General features: G+C 38.7%; 1 protein-coding gene across 1 annotated transcript; it reads right to left on the bottom strand.

The window, feature by feature from the left end:
- Window positions 1-515: 515 nt before the first annotated feature.
- LOC117261340 (uncharacterized) lies at window positions 516-20,428 on the bottom strand. Its single transcript, XM_078169616.1, is given in 20 exon segments — window positions 516-1,212; window positions 1,928-1,966; window positions 2,067-2,303; window positions 2,473-2,793; window positions 3,419-3,541; window positions 3,632-3,889; window positions 4,028-4,348; window positions 7,665-7,922; window positions 8,119-8,439; window positions 8,842-8,892; window positions 11,382-11,573; window positions 11,878-11,916; window positions 12,016-12,252; window positions 12,424-12,744; window positions 13,173-13,493; window positions 15,349-15,471; window positions 15,562-15,819; window positions 18,200-18,520; window positions 18,947-19,267; window positions 20,066-20,428. Coding segments are annotated over 20 exon segments (4,314 nt in total). The 5' UTR covers window positions 20,115-20,428; the 3' UTR covers window positions 516-1,009.
- Between the last annotated feature and the right edge of the window lie 945 nt (window positions 20,429-21,373).

Here is a 21,373-nt window from a genome sequence, read left to right on the forward strand (position 1 = left end):
TGCTTTAAAGTTCACCTGTACATTTCCTTGTCACACGCTCTCTGTCTCTGTGGTCTCTTCAGACTCTGTCGCCCTCCACTGGCAGCTGTTGATTAAAGACAAATGCCCTAAAATATGAAAACACTTCTGACATTGCACCTGCACCAATAAACAGTCATATTTTACACTTAATATCTGCTGAAGCTGTTTCAGTGAAGCCTCTGAAGGCAGTTACAGATATGTGAACATTTTCCACTGATCGTTGTTTTCCCTGAAATGTTTACATGTTGTCAACACAGAGTTTTACTGAATACAGAATTATCCATTAGCAACAGTAATGCCTCTGTAAACCAGTAGAGGGAAACCTCACACCCACTAACTCTGATAATGAGTCTGGACGTTTTATTCAGTTCTCTGCAGTCATTAAAGGTACAGTCCGTGATCAAAATGTCATAAAAAGGCCTCAAACAAATTAACTGATGACACATGACTCAGTGATTGACAGGTTTTGAATACATAAGAACACTAGGAAGAAACTAAATTAAAGCCTTTAATAATGAATGCTTTGAAAGGTTTTACATAAACATGGAAGCAAAACAGACCTGCATTAGTAATTATAATCAGATAAGAGAAACACAAACTATTATTTACATAATTCAATCTTTACGAGTTAAACCCTTTAATCATATATGGGATTATTCATCTAATTTATATGCTGTACAATTACAGTTTGGGCTTCAATAAACATTATTAAACACACATTAAATATATACAGTCACTACATCAAGTACCTATATACAAAAGTAATGCAATAGTGCAATGAGAATGTGGAAATCTACAACAAAATAACTTCCAAATGGCATCAAGATTAGTTGCACCAGTGGTGTAGTGGAGGGTATGCTCAGGTATACAGAGTGTACCCACCTCTTTCTCTGGCTGTTTACAGTTTACTCTCCTATCAGCCAAAAACACACCCATAAAGACACATGGCTGATCACAGCACATATGAGACAACACTAAGGCCTTGGTTTCACACGTTACTGTAAAGTTCAGATGCAGAACTTCTCACTTCAACCATCATAACAGAGTTCTCTTCATGTCCCCTCTTACAGCGGACGCCAGAGCCTGCAGCCATCTTGTATTTCTTCTTCTTCCAAGCAAAAAAGACGCAGATCCCAATTAACACAAGAATCACCACAGCTGCTCTCACACCACATATGAGCAGGGAGTGATCTGTTTGGATAAAGAGACACAAAAATCGGATGTTAAGTTAAGACTGTGACAGGAGAGTTCGTTTTGACATAAATGCCACGGGTCATCTCTGCTGGAGGAAGTCTGATTGACGTGTGTAGCTTAAAGGCTAAATGCTTTCTCTTACATGTAAGATGACACAGAGTGATTACACTCAACTTCAGGTGAGCAGAAATGATCAACATTTGTACTGAGTAACAGAAATCACATGTGTCAAATTCAGCTCAAAACATCATCCTTTGAAAAGGTAAATGAACACCACTTCAGTTCAGTCTCCCATTACCATCACTAGTGCTCGCAGTGATGACCATAAGGGTTGAGTGACAACAGGTGAGAATCCCAGTCCTGGAGATGGGATTTGTTCAATAATTAGTAGTTGTGTGTATCATTAGTAGTTCAATAGGTTGAGCACTGAAAAAGATTCTGATTACTTGCTTTGTGTGTATGAGATGTAATGGTCACTGTTTATGAGTCAGGGGTTTACCTAACCTCCATTTTGACACTGAATTAATACATCAGCTTTCATTTCCCTTTTTGAAGGGTGGTGCCCCGAGGTGAACTTAATGCAAGTTACATTCAGTTACTCAGGATAAATGCTGATCATTTCTGATAACCTGAAGTTGAGTGTCATCACTCCATGTCACCTTGAATACAGGGTTTTAGGGTTTTGTTCACATGTTGATGTCACTCTCCTTACCCTCAGTGGAGGTGGAGATGCACTCGCTGAATATGAAGCCTGTGGGCGAAGAAACAGGAAGCCATGACTGATGTACAGAGTGGCCATAATCATCAGTATAACAACTAAAAGTCTTTTTTTTTTACGTCTTCTCACTCACCACTAGATATCCTACTGACTTTATTCCTGACTGAGCAGACCAGTTGTCCTGAGACGTGTTGTTTCAGAGTGATGTTGGTGGTCTCAGTGTTTCCAGAGAGGAGCTCAGCGTCTGTCAGTGTGTGTCCATCCAGAGTCCAGCTGTACTGAGGACTGTCCCCTCCCTCAGAGGAGCAGGACACCCTCATCTCTCCCTGGGACAGACACTCAGGGACCAGCAGGACAGAGGACACAGGAGCTGAAGGAAACACACTCAGATGACTTTTCATATTAACATCTTGGACATTTTATACAGTTTCTGATACAGAACAGGCCAGACAGAGATACAGATATATGTAGTTTAGCAAGAGAAAATGACATGAATGTCTGTCAGTGTTAGTACATTTTCCAGTAATAAAGCTATTTACCTTGAATGGTCAACTCTAGAGTCCGCCGCGCTGATCTCTGCCCATTTGAATCATAGATTTCAAGAGTATATTCTCCTTCATCACTCCTGCTCAGTTTACTGACCCTAAATGTTCCATCACTGGGAGTAAATGATGATCTGTTTTCTATCTCATTAGACACAATCTGATTCTTTCTCCCATCGAGTATTGTTGTTGTTTTATTTGCCCATTGGTATCTATATATTTCTGAGGCGCTGTCCATCAGCCGGAGGACCACAGTTCCTCCCAAAGCTCCATAACACTGAGCTCCATCCTGTCTGCCATCACAGGAGGTTTCCACACCTGGAAATTAGAAACTCAAGTTTGAAAAAAGAAAAAGAAAAAATCTACATTTCACAGTAAGTATACAAACCTGGAATGAAAATAAAGACATTAAGAAATAAGATTATCAATGTTTTTATCATACCATTTCTACTGAATTAAGAATCATTCACGCTTTTACAGATGTAGAAATATTAATGCATTATAATATAAAGAGTATTAAAGCTCTGTCCATGTCTCTCTCAGACCACAATATGTGTATGTGCAAGTGTCTTAATGTTTCCCTTAAATGGGAGCATTTTCCAGCTGCTGTCAGTGTGTAAAAAGTCACTAAGTGTATATTTTAGGAGTTCGTTTGCAAGAACAGATCGTTAAAATCAGTAAACCAACACCAGTGTGATCAATATTCCCTCGAGTGCACAACAAAAAAAGGAATCACCACAGCTGCTCTCACACCACATGTGAGCAGGGAGTGATGTGTTCGGACAAAGATGCACAAGAATCACATGTCAAGTTAGTGCTGTGACAGGAGAGTTAGTTTTCTCTAAATCAAGTGCCAGGGCTCATTTCTGCTGGAGGAAGTCACAGTTTGAATGGTGTGTGTGATGTGAGTGGAGGGTTTTATCAACACTTTGATGTCACTTACCTACAGTTTCTGTGGTTGTGGTAGGAGCTGTTGTTGGCTCAATACACAGGGTGTTATTGGCTGAAAACACCCACTGTGATATGTGTGTCGCATTGGGTAAGGTGCAGTTAATGAATATGAAGCCTGAAGGAAAGAAACACATCAATGACTGATGTACAGTTAATCATCAGTGTCATAATCATCAAACTGTTTTTTACTCATGTTTTCACTCACCACAGGTAGATATTGTTATTTCTTTTGAGACACTACTGACTTTATTCCTGACTGAGCAGACCAGTTGTCCTGAGATGTGTTGTTTCAGAGTGATGTTGGTGGTCTCAGTGTTTCCAGAGAGGAGCTCAGCGTCTGTCAGTGTGTGTCCATCCAGAGTCCAGCTGTACTGAGGACTGTCCCCTCCCTCAGAGGAGCAGGACACCCTCATCTCTCCCTGGGACAGACACTCAGAGACCAGCAGGAAGGAGGACACAGGAGCTGAAGGAAACACACTCAGATGACTTTTCATATAGTTTCAGGCATAGATACACATATATGTAGAATATCATATAGCAATAGAATATGACGTGAATGTCTATCAGTGTTAAAAAATTTCCCAGGAAAAAAGTTATTTACCTTGAATAGACAAATGTAGAGTCCGCTGCTCTGATATCCATCCATTTGAATCATAGATTGTAAGTTTATATTCCCCACCATCACTCCAGCTCAGGTTATTGACCCTAAATGTTCCATCACTGGGAATAAATGATGATCTGTTTTCTATCTCATTAGACACAATCAGATTCTTTCTTCCATAGAGTATTCGTGTTGTTTTGTTTGACCATTGGTATTGATATATTTCTGAGGCGCTGTCCATCAGCCGGAGGACCACAGTTCCTCCCAAAGCTCCATAACACTGAGCTCCATCCTGTCTGCCATCACAGGAGGTTTCCACACCTGGAAATGAAAAATTAAAAAATAAATAAATAAATAAAAAAATGAGATAGAAGATTATGAATAATAGTATTTTATTCCATTAATTTTTGAAAAACTCAAGAACCAAAAACAATTTATGGGATTTATGCTTCTCTCAATTCAGACAGTGAAGTGTCCTGGTGCAGGAGAGCCAAAAACAAATATTTGACAGAAAATCATTTCTTCTTAGGACTCGTGTACAAAGTTCCCTCCTCTTAGCAGTAGGCTACATTTAGTGATTGAGCTGCATTTGCAATCCTCCCTTTTAAGTTCTGTAACTGAGTGAGAATAAAATCAGTCTAGAATACTGAATCTTTAAGTTACTGTCATGTGTAAATAATAGTTATACACAAACCATCACTTAAAATCAGAGCAGAGAAAACTGTCAGTTTGTGTCAACATCATAGATCTATGGCAGTCAAGTGAAGACCAGAGCTGAAAAAACATATTTAATAATATCTAATTCATTTATGTGTCATGATTCTTCCCAGTGTGGGTCAGTATATCAGCTGCAACACATATCAATGAAGATGATGTATTTTTTAACGAGACTTGAAAATACTGTCACAGCTCACCATGAGAGACTCCCAGTATCATCAGCAACAGTCCGATCACAGCTTCCATGTCTCCTCAGACTCTATTGACCCAGTCAGCAGCTTACACACAAAAGTTTCTACTTTATTTAACAGCAAACATGCACACACTAACTGAGCAGCCTGAAATGTCTTCTCTTAGTGATCAGCAGGAGAAAGGAGGCAGATCATTGTGGCCAACTGGTCACTTCCTCATTTATGTTGAGAGCAGTCTGACTAGATGGCATGAAAGCCTTAAAAATATGCTGATGACAAAAACAAAAACAAAAAAAATGTCTTGAGGTGGTTTCTGAACTTCTGTGTTTTATAATTAGATGTGAAATTTAGACAATACAACAGCAGGAATTTCTGTCATTACACTAAAAAAAGAAGTGAAACAAAGTGTCTTCATACAGTGTATAAACCATAAACACAATATCTCTCATAAGATCTTTACACAATATGTACATGTGCACAGTGTGACATCTTTTTATTTTCAGTACATTGCTGGGAAATTACATTACAGAACAGGCCAGGCATAGATACAGATATATGTAGAATATGAGAAACATGTAGTGGAAGAGTAGAGTATGACATGAATGTCTATCAGTAACACTCAGTTTCTCAGTGGTTAAAAAAGCTATATCCTTGAATTGTCAACAGTAGAGTCACCTGTACTGATCTTGGCCCACAGTGGTGTGAAAATCATGCTACTCTGTACTAACCTCTGCACTGTTCCTGCTTTAAAGTTCACCTGTACATTTCCTTGTCACACTCTCTCTGTCTCTGTGGTCTCTTTAGACTCTGTCGCCCTCCACTGGCAGCTGTTGATTAAAGACAAATGCCCTAAAATATGAAAACACTTCTGACATTGCACCTGCACCAATAAACAGTCATATTTTACACTTAATATCTGCTGAAGCTGTTTCAGTGAAGCCTCTGAAGGCAGTTACAGATATGTGAACATTTTCCACTGATCGTTGTTTTCCCTGAAATGTTTACATGTTGTCAACACAGAGTTTTACTGAATACAGAATTATCCATTAGCAACAGTAACGCCTCTGTAAACCAGTAGAGGGAAACCTCACACCCACTAACTCTGATAATGAGTCTGGACGTTTTATTCAGTTCGCTGCAGTCATTAAAGGTACAGTCCGTGATCAAAATGTCATCAAACGGCGTCAAACAAATTAACTGATGACACATGACTCAGTGATTGACAGGTTTTGAATACATAAGAACACTAGGAAGAAACTAAATTAAAGCCTTTAATAACGAATGCTTTGAAAGGTTTTACATAAACATGGAAGCAAAACAGACCTGCATTAGTAATTATAATCAGATAAGAGAAACACAAACTATTATTTACATAATTCAGTCTTTACGAGTTAAACCCTTTAATCATATATGGGATTATTCATCTAATTTATATGCTGTACAATTACAGTTTGGGCGTCAATAAACATTATTAAACACACATTAAATATATACAGTCACTACATCAAGTACCTATATACAAAAGTAATGCAATAGTGCAATGAGAATGTGGAAATCTACAGCAAAATAACTTCCAAATGGCATCAAGATTAGTTGCACCAGTGGTGTAGTGGAGGGTATGCTCAGGTATAGAGAGTGTACCCACCTCTTTCTCTGGCTGTTTACAGTTTACTCGCCTATCAGCCAAAAACACACCCATAAAGACACATGGCTGATCACAGCACATATGAGACGACACTAAGGCCTTGGTTTCACACGTTACTGTAAAGTTCAGATGCAGAACTTCTCACTTCAACCATCATAACAGAGTTCTCTTCATGTCCCCTCTTACAGCGGACGCCAGAGCCTGCAGCCATCTTGTATTTCTTCTTCTTCCAAGCAAAAAAGACGCAGATCCCAATTAATACAAGAATCACCACAGCTGCTCTCACACCACATATGAGCAGGGAGTGATCTGTTTGGATAAAGAGACACAAAAATCGGATGTTAAGTTAAGACTGTGACAGGAGAGTTCGTTTTGACATAAATGCCACGGGTCATCTCTGCTGGAGGAAGTCTGATTGACGTGTGTAGCTTAAAGGCTAAATGCTTTCTCTTACATGTAAGATGACACAGAGTGATTACACTCAACTTCAGGCGAGCAGAAATGATCAACATTTGTACTGAGTAACAGAATCACATGTGTCAAATTCAGCTCAAAACATCATCCTTTGAAAAGGTAAATGAACGCCACTTCAGTTCAGTCTCCCATTACCATCACCAGTGCTCGCAGTGATGACCACAAGGGTTGAGTGACAACAGGTGAGAATCCCAGTCCTGGAGATGGGATTTGTTCAATAATTAGTAGTTGTGTGTATCATTAGTAGTTCAATAGGTTGAACACTGAAAAAGATTCTGATTATTTGCTTTGTGTGTATGAGATGTAATGGTCACTGTTTATGAGTCAGGGGTTTACCTAACCTCCATTTTGACACTGAATTAATACATCAGCTTTCATTTCCCTTTTTGAAGGGTGGTGCCCCGAGGTGAACTTAATGCAAGTTACATTCAGTTACTCAGGATAAATGCTGATCATTTCTGATAACCTGAAGTTATCATGTGTGTCGCATTGGGTAAGGTGCAGTTAATGAATATGAAGCCTGAAGGAAAGAAACACATCAGTGACTGATGTACAGTTAATCATCAGTGTCATAATCATCAAACTGTTTATTACTCATGTTCTCACTCACCACAGTCAGATATTGTTATTTCTTTTGAGACACTGCTGACATTATTCCTGACTGAGCAGACCAGTTGTCCTGAGACGTGTTGTTTCAGAGTGATGTTTGTAGTCTCAGTGTTTCCAGAGAGGAGCTCAGCGTCTGTCAGTGTGTGTCCATCCAGAGTCCAGCTGTACTGAGGACTGTCCCCTCCCTCAGAGGAGCAAGACACCCTCATCTCTCCCTGGGACAGACACTCAGAGACCAGCAGGACAGAGGACACAGGAGCTGAAGGAAACTCACTCAGGTGACTTTTCATGTTAACATCTTGGTCATTTTATACAGTTTCTGATACAGAACAGTCCAGACAGAGATACAGATAAATATGAGATATATGTAGACATGTTTAATTTAGCAATAGAATATGACATGTATTTCTACCAATGTTTTGAATTTCCCCAGTTGGTAAAAAAAAGCTATTTACCCTGAATGGACAAATATAGAGTCCGCTGCTCTGATCTCTGTCCATTTGAATCATAGGTTGAAAGTTTATATTCCCCACCATCATTCCAGCTCAGGTTATTGACCCTAAATGTTCCATCACTGGGAGTAAATGATGATCTGTTCTCTATCTCATTAGACACAATCAGATTCTTTCTCCAAGCCAATATTATTGTTGTTTTGTTTGACCATCGGTATCTAAATATTTCTGAGGCGCTGTCCATCAGCCAGAGGACCACAGTTCCTCCCAAAGCTCCATAACACTGAGCTCCATCCTGTCTGCCATCACAGGAGGTTTCCACACCTGGAAATTAAAGATATTTTAAAAAAAAATGAGAAAAGTGAAAAATTGTAACTGTGACTGAGATTATGATTTAACAGTAGCGTAAGAGCTGTGTTTGCAATCCTCCCTTTTAAGTTCAGTAACTGAGTGAGATTAAAATCAACCTAGAATACTGAGGCTTTGATTTATTGCCACATGTAAATATTCACTTAAAATCAGAGCAGAGAAAACTGTCAGTTTGTGTCAACATCATAGATCTATGGCAGTCAAGTGAAGACCAGAGCTGAAAAAACATATTTAATAATATCTAATTCATTTATGTGTCATGATTCTTCCCAGTGTGGGTCAGTATATCAGCTGCAACACATATCAATGAAGATGATGTACTTTTTAACCAGACTTGAAAATACTGTCACAGCTCACCATGAGAGACTCCCAGTATCATCAGCAACAGTCCGATCACAGCTTCCATGTCTCCTCAGACTCTGTTGACCCAGTCAGCAGCTTACACACAAAAGTTTCCACCTCACCCAAAGCACACGTGTATATCCTTCACTGAGCAGCCTGAAATGTGACCTGATCCACCTCAGAGGAAAATGTGTGAAAACTTTGCACCAACCAGACTGTTGTTGTATTCATCTTTTTATAGGCAGGGAGGAGAAAAGGAAGTGATAGCAGTTTCACTTTCCCTGTCAGCCTCCAACATGACGGCCTCTGTATGTGATGGACTGAGTGAAAGAGAGGGAAGCATTCCTCCTCTATACTGAAAGAGGATTTGAGACTGACAGCTGACATGTCTAAGTTTACATCTCTCCACCTCATCATTTCTGACAACATCAGTATTTGATATTTATTAATAGCTCTTTGGGTATTTTTTTTATTGATCATTATTTTTCCTGAAATGTTTACGTGTTGTCACCGGACATTTTTACTGCATTCAGCATCATCCATTAGCAACAGTAACACCTCTGTAAACCAGGAGAGAGAAACCTCACACAGACTAATACTGATGATGAATCTGGAAGTTTTATTCAGTTCTCTGCAGTCATTAAAGGTACAGTCCTTGATCAAAATGTCAACAAGAAGACTTAGCTGATACACAAGTGATTTAAACACATAACAACTTTAGAAAGCTCGTACAATTAATTGCTTTGAGAAGTTTTACATGGTTACTTTGTGTAAACATAGAATCAAAACAGAGCTATATATTTTAAAATATAATCAGATGAGAAAAACTAAAAACTATTATTGACATAATTCAATCTCTTAAAAGTCTTAAAAACTTTAATCATCCATGTTAACATGTCCATAATCTAAATTGTGTAAAACTACAAATTGAGCTTTAATCAGGCTTTGAATGCAAAGTCAACATTTTATGCCGGCAGTAGCTCCAGTCCCACTCTTGTGAACACGATATCTCAAGAACACTTTGAGGGAATTTCTTCAAATTTGGCACAAACATCAATTTGGACCCAAGATTGAACTGATTAGAATTTGGTGGTCGAAGGTTAAAGGTCGAGGCCACTGTGACCTCACAAAAACTGTTTTTGACCATAACTAAAGAAATAATGTGACCAGATGACAGTTTATATCCGACAGGTCAAAGGTCAACTTCACTGTGACATCATACTGTTCTGCAAAAACACTTTCATGTCCATGATTCAATGTCATAAGAGGAGGAGACATTTGGTCAGGTACTAAGCTGGTGACATAAATCTTGGGTGCCCACCTTGAAACTGTGCTGCCTGGGGGAAGATGTGGTTGAAGCATCCATGTTTTCACAGACATACAGAAACATAAATGATGACTGAGTCGCGTACCTATACAAAAGTGAAAGCAATTTTTCTCCAAAACATCAACTATGAATACCTTCTTTACAAGAAGCTACAAAGCTGTGAACATAGTGGGCAGAAGTGACTTTAAAACGACTGAAGAAAAAGAGACAATATTTCACTCAAAATTACACAAAATTACATAATTCAATCTTTAAGAGTTAAATCCTTTAAACATATATGAGAATATTCCCCTTATCTTTATGGTGTACTATTACAGTTTTGACTTCAATAAACATGGTTACAAACATGCTGTGACTGCAAAATCACATTTAAACACACAGAAAATATTTACAGTCACTACATCAAGTATCTATACAAAAGTGAACACAAATTATCAACAAAACATTAACTCTTGTCTTCTGAGAAAAATATCTGTTTCCAGTTTTGGACATTGTAATGACAATGTGGAAATCTACAGCAAAATAACTTCCAAATGGCATCAAGATTAGTTGCACCAGTGGTGTAGTGGACGGTATGCTCAGGTATACAGAGTGTACCCACCTCTTTCTCTGGCTGTTTACAGTTTACCCGCCTATCAGCCAAAAAGCCACTGAAATATATAAGAGAGTATCCCCACTTCCTCCCCAGTTACTTGCCCATCTACTTAGTAGTACATCCACCTCGCTAGCTACCACCACATCACTGAGTTGCACCACTTAAATGACAGTATTTGCTTAATTCACAATATCACATGCTGTTTGAGGATAAACTGTGTGTGGAGCTGTGGGCGTCTAGATTCTTGTTTACTCTCCAGAGGCAGTGGTGCACTGAATCTCAAAACAAGACAGTCCTTTCACTGAGATTATTCTATATAAAGGATCTGACTTTCACCAAATCAACAACTAGTGAAGTGACCGAGTGAAAACAGTTTGACTCAGGATCATAGAACTAGAGTCATAACCTTTGTTCTGTCACAGCGTCCACAACAGTTCAAATGTAGAAAACACTCACAGATCTTTTTGTAAGAAGGTTTTCATAGTGAGCTGCTGAGCAGAGGGCAAAAGTAAAGTAGAGAGGAATAAGAGAGAAGAGAATTTTCACTCAAAACTCGATCTTCACGCCCATAAAGACACATGGCTGATCACAGCACATATGAGACAACATTAAGGCGTTGGTTTCACACGTTACTGTAAAGTTCAGATGCAGAACTTCTCACTTCAAAAATCATAACAGAGTTCTCTTCATGTCCCCTCTTACAGCGGATGCCAGAGCCTGCAGCCATCTTGTATTTCTTTTTCTTCCAAGCAAAACAGACGCGGATCCCAATTAACACAAGAATCACCACAGCTGCTCTCACACCACATATGAGCAGGGAGTGATCTGTTTGGATAAAGAGACACAAAAATCAGATGTTAAGTTAAGACTGTGACAGGAGAGTTAGTTTTGACATAAATGCCACGGGTCATCTCTGCTGGAGGAAGTCTGATTGACGTGTGTAGCTTAAAGGCTAAATGCTTTCTCTTGCATGTAAGATGACATAGAGTGATTACACTCAACTTCAGGCGAGCAGAATTGGATAAATACTGATCATTTCTGATAACCTGAAGTTGAGTGTCATCACTCCATGTCACCTTGAATACAGGGTTTTAGGGTTTTGTTCACATGTTGATGTCACTCTCCTTACCCTCAGTGGAGGTGGAGATGCACTCACTCAATATGAAGCCTGTGGGCAAAGAAACAGGAAGCCATGACTGATGTACAGAGTGACCATAATCATCAGTATAACAATTAAAAGTCTTTGTTTTTACATCTTCTCACTCACCACTAGATATCCTACTGACTTTATTCCTGACTGAGCAGACCAGTTGTCCTGAGATGTGTTGTTTCAGAGTGATGTTGGTGGTCTCAGTGTTTCCAGAGAGGAGCTCAGCGTCTGTCAGTGTGTGTCCATCCAGAGTCCAGCTGTACTGAGGACTGTCCCCTCCCTCAGAGGAGCAGGACACCCTCATCTCTCCCTGGGACAGACACTCAGGGACCAGCAGGACAGAGGACACAGGAGCTGAAGGAAACACACTCAGATGACTTTTCATATTAACATCTTGGTCATTTTATACAGTTTCTGATACAGAACAGGCCAGACAGAGATACAGATATATGTAGTTTAGCAAGAGAAAATGACATGAATGTCTATCAGTGTTAGTACATTTTCCAGTAAAAAAAAGCTATTTACCTTGAATAGTCAACTGTAGAGTACGCCACGCTGATCTCTGCCCATTTGAATCATAGATTTCAAGATTATATTCTCCTTCATCACTCCTGCTCAGCTTACTGACCCTAAATGTTCCATCACTGGGAGTAAATGATGATCTGTTTTCTGTCTCATTAGACGCAATCTGATTCTTTCTCCCAATGAGTATTGTTGTTGTTTTGGTTGACCATCCGTATCTAAATATTTCTGAGGCGCTGTCCATCAGCCGGAGGACCACAGTTCCTCCCAAAGCTCCATAACACTGAGCTCCATCCTGTCTGCCATCACAGGAGGTTTCCACACCTGGAAAGTTTCAAACATAAGGTGTCACGATAATGACAACGAGACATTTACTGCAGCTGTTTCTCTGCCAGACCACAGGTTGCAACACAGCTTGTACTTGAGGTTTTTCTTACGTTCTACTGTACTCATACTACATTTCAGGAAGAAAATATTGCAGTTTTTCCTACTCCATTTATTCCTCAGTGATTACTTTTCAGATTCATATTTCACATGAATATGCGATACAATAAATATTTGATAAAATATAAGATGCAGTGACAAAGATGGAACGAGCCAAAAGACTGCAAAGATGTTGAAATTAATACTTTAAGTACATTTTACATTTACATTTTGCATAAGTCATAGACATGTTTAGTTTAGCAATAGAATATGACATGTATGTCTATCAATGTTACTAAATTCCTCAGTTGGTAAACAAAGTTATTTACCTTGAATAGTCAACTGTAGAGTCTGCTGCTCTGATATCAGTCCATTTGAATCATAGATTGTAAGTTTATATTCACCATCATCATTCCAGCTCAGGTTATTGATCCTAAATGTTCCATTACTGGGAATAAATGATGATCTGTTTTCTATCTCATTAGACACAATCAGATTCTTTCTCCCATAGAGTATTAATGTTGTTTTGCTTGACCATCAGTATCTAGATATTTCTGAGGTGCTGTCCATCAGCTGGAGGACCACAGTTCCTCCCAAAGCTCCATAACACTGAGCTCCATCCTGTCTGCCATCACAGGAGGTTTCCACACCTGGAAATTAGAAACATAAGTTTGAAAAAAGAAAAAGAAAAAATGTGCATTTAACAGTAAGTATACAAACCTGAAATGAAAATAAAGACATTAAGAAATAAGAATATCAATGTTTTTATCATACCATTTCTACTGAATTAAGAATCATTCCAACTTTTACAGATATAGAAATATTAAAGTTACAATGTGTAATTTACATGGTTGTTTATTAGCAAATATCAACTATTGCTTTCATAAATATATATTTACTAAAGTGTAATGCAATTCACATACAAATGGAAGCTTTCTCATAGGCTTAGAATGATTTCTTTATATATACAGAGGCAGGGCGTGGTATGCTGGAGGCTGCCTTCTTGCGTCGCCATATTTGAATACAGTGGCCCGAAAGGGATATACGCGCTTCGCCTTTCGTGTCTACCTAGAACCTGCCGTCACTGGAGACGGTTAAGGTGAAGCTATATCCGGGGCGCTTCTGCGTGAACCTGCTTTGTACTTTTATGATTCTGTCGCACTTTAAATGGAGGACCACACATATGTTTTGCCCCGTAAGAGGGAAACCACGCCACCAAATAAAAGAAACAGATCAGATAAGCGAGGACGGGACAAAACGCGAGTGAATATCGGCGTTGCTTATTCCAGGTGGAAATAACTCCTGAAGGAGAAGGATTTCACAAGGGATGTGGAGGTTGCCTGCTTTCTGCTAGACAGGTTATTCAATCTGATATTTTAAAATCATTTTGGCTTCATGTTTGCAACTACTTTTCCCTCTCGTCTAAGTTCGAGTGACAGCTAACATTACGTTTACATGCTAACGTTATCCTAGCCTTGGCTAACGTTATCCCAGAGCTACAGCTAAATGGTTAGCCTAGTTTACAGCCTAATCTGTTGATTCCTCTCGCGCTGCTGCGAAGGCTGTCACCCTGTCCTCCTCCTCTTCCCTCTGGGTAGCCGAGACACACCTCATCGCCTGGCCGTTCCTGCACCGCTTCTACCCCCACGCCCCCTTCCTCTCCCTGGTCTTCCTCCTCTCCCTCTCCCACTTCCTCATTTCCCTGTGTCTTGTGGAAGAACACTCTGGAAACGCATATATTATAATCATACCAACCTATATTTGCCGCACTGTGCTGTGACTATCACATAAAACGTGTTATTTTAGCATTACTGTGCTAATGCTCATGTTACCAAAACAATTAGAAATAAAACACTCCTAACATATATCTCACAGATAACCTATATCTCACTGGTAAGCTATAACATATCGTAACATGGTTTAGATTTCTAAATAAATATTCACCTTGTCGCTAGATACTCTAAAAGCTCTGCTGTCTGCGCAAGGCTTTTTGTCCTACGATGCCACCGTCACTTACCCGACAGGAGGGGTGAGTGAGTGAGCGTGAGTGAGCGCGTGAGTGAGCGCTGCAATCTAGAATTTGACAGCTGATGTCACTGTTACTCACCATTTTTACACACTGAGGCTTTAATGCATTATAATATAAAGAGTATTAAAGCTCTGTCCATGTCTCTCTCAGACCACAATATGTGTATGTATATTTTAGGAGTTCGTCTGCAAGAACAGATCGTTAAAATCAGTAAAACCAACACCAGTGTGATCAATATTCCCTCGAGTACACAACAATAAAGGAATCACCACAGCTGCTCTCACACCACATGTGAGCAGGGAGTGATGTGTTCAGACAAAGATGCACAAGAATCACATGTCAAGTTAGTGCTGTGACAGGAGAGTTAGTTTTCTCTAAATCAAGTGCCAGGGCTCATCTCTGCTGGAAAAAGTCATAGTTTGACTGGTGTGTGTGATGTGAGTGGAGGGTTTTATCAACACTTTGATGTCACTTACCTACAGTTTCTGTGGTTGTGGTAGGAGCTGTTGTTGGCTCAATACACAGGGTGTTATTGGCTGCAAACACCCACTGTGATATGTGTGTCACATTGGGTAAGATGCAGTTAATGAATATGAAGCCTGAAGGAAAGAAACACATCAATGACTGATGTACAGTTAATCATCAGTGTCATAATCATCAAACTGTTGTCTGCTCATGTACTCACTCACCACAGGTAGATATTGTTATTTCTTTTGAGACACTACTGACATTATTCCTGACTGAGCAGACCAGTTGTCCTGAGACGTGTTGTTTCAGAGTGATGTTGGTGGTCTCAGTGTTTCCAGAGAGGAGCTCAGCGTCTGTCAGTGTGTGTCCATCCAGAGTCCAGCTGTACTGAGGACTGTCCCCTCCCTCAGAGGAGCAGGACACCCTCATCTCTCCCTGGGACAGACACTCAGGGACCAGCAGGACAGAGGACACAGGAGCTGAAGGAAACACACTCAGATGACTTTTCATATAGTTTCAGGCATAGATACACATATTATGTAGGATATCATATAGCAATAGAATATGACATGAATGTCTATCAGTGTTAATAAATTTCCCAGTAAAAAGGTTATTTACTTTGAATAGACAAATGTAGAGTCCGCTGCTCTGATATCCGTCCATTTGAATCATAGAATGTAAGTTTATATTCCCCACCATCACTCCTGCTCAGGTTATTGATCCTAAATGTTCCATCACTGGGAGTAAATGATGATCTGTTTTCTATCTCATTAGACACAATCAGATTCTTTCTTCCATAGAGTATTCGTGTTGTTTTGGTTGACCATTGGTATCTAGATATTTCTGAGGCGCTGTCCATCAGCCGGAGGACCACAGTTCCTCCCAAAGCTCCATAACACTGAGCTCCATCCTGTCTGCCATCACAGGAGGTTTCCACACCTGGAAATTAAAGATAAATAAAAATTGAAATAAAAAGGTAGAAAATTATGAATAATAATATCTTATTCCATTAATTTTTTGAAAAACTGAAGAACTTAAAAAAATATATGGGATTTATGCTTCTCTCAATGCAGACAGTGAAGTGTCCTGGTGCAGGAGAGACAAAAACAAATATTTGACAGAAAATCATTTCTCCTTAAGACTCGTGTACAAAGTTCCCTCCTCTTAGCTGTAGGCTACATTTAGTGATTGAGCTGCATTTGCAATCCTCCCTTTTAAGTTCTGTAACTGAGTGAGAATAAAATCAATCTAGAACACTGAATCTTTAAGTTACTGTCATGTGTAAATAATAGTTATACACAAACCATCACTTAAAATCAGAGCAGAGAAAACTGACAGTTTGTGTCAACATCATAGATCTATGGCAGTCAAGTGAAGACCAGAGCTGAAAAAACATATTTAATAATATCTAATTCATTTATGTGTCATGATTCTTCCCAGTGTGGGTCAGTATATCAGCTGCAAAACATATCAATGAAGATGATGTACTTGAAAATACTGTCACAGCTCACCATGAGAGACTCCCAGTATCATCAGCAACAGTCCGATCACAGCTTCCATGTCTCCTCAGACTCTATTGACCCAGTCAGCAGCTTACACACAAAAGTTTCTACTTTATTTAACAGCAAACATGCACACACTAACTGAGCAGCCTGAAATGTCTTCTCTTAGTGATCAGCAGGAGAAAGGAGGCAGATCATTGTGGCCAACTGGTCACTTCCTCATTTATGTTGAGAGCAGTCTGACTAGATGGCATGACAGCCTTAAAAACATGCTGATGACAAAAAAATTAACACAAGTCTGGAGGTGGTTTCTGAACTTCTGTGTTTTATAATTAGATGTTAAATTTAGACATACAACAGCAGGAATTTCTGTCATTACACTAAAAAAAGAAGTGAAACAAAGTGTCTTCATACAGTGTATAAACCATAAACACAGCTTCTCCCACAAGATCTTTACACAATATGTACATGTGCACAGTGTGACATCTTTTTATTTTCAATACATTGCTGGGAAATTACATGACAGAACAGGCCAGGCATAGATACAGATATATGTAGAATATGAGACACATGTAGTTGAGCAGTAGAATATGACATGAATGTCTATCAGTAATACTCATTTTCTCAGTCGTTAAAAAAGCTATCATCCTTGAATTGTCAACAGTAGAGTCCGCTGCTCTGATCTCCGCCCTTCTGAATCAAAGGTTATAAGAGTATATTCCCCACCATCATTCCAGCTCAGGTTATTGATCCTAAATGTTCCATCACTGGGAGTAAATGATGATCTGTTCTCTATCACATTAGACACAATCAGATTCTCTCTCCCACTGAGTATTACTGTTGTTTTGTTTGACCATTGGTATCTAAATATTTCTGAGGCGCTGTCCATCAGCCGGAGGACCACAGTTCCTCCCAAAGCTCCATAACACTGAGCTCCATCCTGTCTGCCATCACAGGAGGTTTCCACACCTGGAAAGTTTCAAACATAAGTTGGGATATTCACAAGCTGAGCAATATTTGAAGTCATTAAATTAACTCCACCTTTACCAGCTGCAATGATAATCACACAGTGTAAGATATGTACTTTTGCTTTAGGTAATTTACACATATTTTGATGCTAATACCTTAGTACCATTGCATAAAAAAGATTTTTAGTGCATGAGTTTTACTTGTTTTTCTATAATGTGGTATTTGACTTTTACTTCAGTAAAAGTTCTGAGCACATGTTCCACCACAGCAGGCCAGATATGAAGATACAGATATGTGTAGAATATGAAATGTACAGTAGTTTAGCAATAAAATATGACAGATACATGTATTAATATCACTTCACCTGAAGGTACAAGAAGTTATTTACCTTGAATGGTCAGCTGTAGAGTCTGCTGCTCTGTGATTCGTCCATCTGAATCATAGATTTCAAGATTATATTCTCCTTCATCACTCCAGCTCAGGTTATTGATCCTAAATGTTCCATCACTGGGAGTAAATGATGATCTGTTTTCTATCTCATTAGACACAATCTGATTCTTTCTCCCATAGAGTATTACTGTTGTTTTGTTTGACCATTGATATCTAAATATTTCTGAGGCGCTGTCCATCAGCCGGAGGACCACAGTTCCTCCCAAAACTCCGTAACACTGAGCTCCATCCTGTCTGCCATCACAGGAGGTTTCCTCACCTGGAAAGTTTCAAACATAAGTTGTCACAATAATGACAACGAGACATTTGCTGCAGCTGTTTCTCTGCCAGACCACAGTTTGCAACACAGCTTGTACTTGAGTTTTTTGTACGTTATACTGTACTCATACTACATTTCAGGAGGAAATATTGCAGTTTTTACTACTCCATTTATTCCTCAGTGATTACTTCTCAGATTCATATTTCACATAAATATGCAATACAATAAATATTCGATAAAATATAAGATGCAGTGACAAAGATGGAACGAGCCAAAAGACTGCAAAGATGTTGAAATTAATACTTTAAGTACATTTTACATTTACATTTTGCATAAGTCATAGACATGTTTAGTTTAGCAACAGAATATCACATGTATGTCTATCAATGTTACTAAATTCCTCAGTTGGTAAACAAAGTTATTTACCTTGAATAGTCAACTGTAGAGTCCGCTGCTCTGATATCAGTCCATCTGAATCATAGATTGTAAGTTTATATTCACCGTCATCATTCCAGCTCAGGTTATTGATCCTAAATGTTCCATCACTGGGAGTAAATGATGATCTGTTTTCTATCTCATTAAACACAATCTGATTCTTTCTCCCATTGAGTATTACTGTTGTTTTGGTTGACCAGTGGTATGTAAATATTTCTGAGGCGCTGTCCATCAGCCGGAGGACCACAGTTCCTCCCAAAGCTCCATAACACTGAGCTCCATCCTGTCTGCCATCACAGGAGGTTTCCACACCTGGAAATAAAAAAATATTTTAAAAAAATTAGATAGAAAATTATAAATAGTATTATTATATTCCATTGATTTTTGAAGAACTGAAAAAAAACGATATGTGATTTATGCTTCTCTCAGTGCAGACAGTGAAATGTTCTGGTGTCAAAAAAAGTGGTTTTGTAGGTTGTTTAGGAACTCAGACCAGTTTTTACCTTTACTTGATACATGCTACTGGGGTTTTAGTTTCAATATTTATTGATTGAGGAATCTAAAGAAGAAATACAGCAGGTGTAGCTGAACAAATAAAATCGGAAATGCTATGACACACTAAATGGGATCTGTTTCTATGTAAGACTGAACTGTGTCTCTGTGGACAAATCAGTGAAGGAAACATTTTGGTGCAGCAGAGCCACCTCCTCTTAGCAGTAGGCTACCTTTAGTTATTGAACATATTGTATTTCTGCTGTATCAGCATGTTGTAACTGTGACTGAGATTATGATTTAACATTAGCTTAAGAGCTGCGTTTGCAATCCTCCCTTTTAAGATCAGTAACTGAGTGAGAATAAAATCAACCTAGAATACTGAGGCTTTAAAAAAAATTCACTTAAAATCAGAGCAGAGAAAACTGTCAGTTTGTGTCAACATCATAGATCTATGGCAGTCAAGTGAAGACCAGAGCTGAAAAAACATATTTAATAATATCTAATTCATTTATGTGTCATGATTCTTCCCAGTGTGGGTCAGTATATCAGCTGCAACACATATCAATGAAGATGATGTACTTTTTAACGAGACTTGAAAATACTGTCACAGCTCACCATGAGAGACTCCCAGTATCATCAGCAACAGTCCGATCACAGCTTCCATGTCTCCTCAGACTCTGTTGACCCAGTCAGCAGCTTACACACAAAAGTTTCTACTTTATTTAACAGCAAACATGCACACACTAACTGAGCAGCCTGAAATGTCTTCTCTTAGTGATCAGCAGGAGAAAGGAGGCAGATCATTGTGGCCAACTGGTCACTTCCTCAATTATGCTGAGAGCAGTCTGACTAGATGGCATGAAAGCCTTAAAAATGTGCTGATGACAAAAAAAATTAAACAGAAGTCTGGAAGTGGTTTCTGAAGTTCTGTGTTTCATAATTAGATGTTACCACAATACCAGGAAATTCTGTCACTGCACTCAGAAAGAAGTGAAACAAAGTGTCTTCACACTCACTGTAAACCATACACTTTTTTCTATTCTGTCGTGTTCAATCATCGTACACATTCAAGACAGATGAACATACGGATTTTAAGATTCAAACTTTTACACAATATCTACATGTGCACAGTGTGACATCTTTTTATTTCCAGTAAATTGTGTGGGAAATGAGACAACATTACAATCTCAGAAACAAGATATTTCATTGCTAAGACGCCCACTATTTCTACAGGAAAGTATATGTTAGTGATACTGAAAAAAACTGTGAAGTTTCTGTAACCAGTATGAAACACAAATGTCTCTTACATCCAGGCTGAAAACTAAGCACAATGTCACATTTAAAGGTGAATATAAACACCTGCTACTTAGCCAGGACATAATGTGAGTGAAAACCCAAACACAGCCTGTAGATGTCATCACAACACAACATGATTTATAAGCTGCAGCATCAACCAACGCAGCCTTTAGGAAGAAACCACTTCAGCCATCTATGTCCTGCTAGTAAAGTTTGTTTTATATGATTTTTCAGTAAAACATTCTGACATATTTTAAATCAATCCTCAAAACTTTAGTTTAAAAAAAAAAACCTTAATTCCATATATCTGGTATTTAATGCAGCAAGTTGGTTATAACATCGTCCAGACTCTATTAATAACTATAACTATCCGTAATTGAACATTGAACTGAACGAGTTTAATATTTGATCTTCGGGCTACAGTGCAATTTCCAACTTCTATATTATGTGCCAAGAGTTTAACATGGGGAGAGGAGAAGACAACCACTGATATTAAATTAAATTTAAAAAAAAAAAAAAGACGAAAAATAACCCTGTATTGTTAATAGACAAAGAACTTACTTATATTTTGTTCTTCAAGATTTTGCTGAAGTTACTGTCATTTTATACAGTGGTCAATAATGACAT

Source organism: Epinephelus lanceolatus, chromosome 7, assembly GCF_041903045.1.
Source record: "Epinephelus lanceolatus isolate andai-2023 chromosome 7, ASM4190304v1, whole genome shotgun sequence".
NCBI lineage: Eukaryota > Metazoa > Chordata > Actinopteri > Perciformes > Serranidae > Epinephelus > Epinephelus lanceolatus.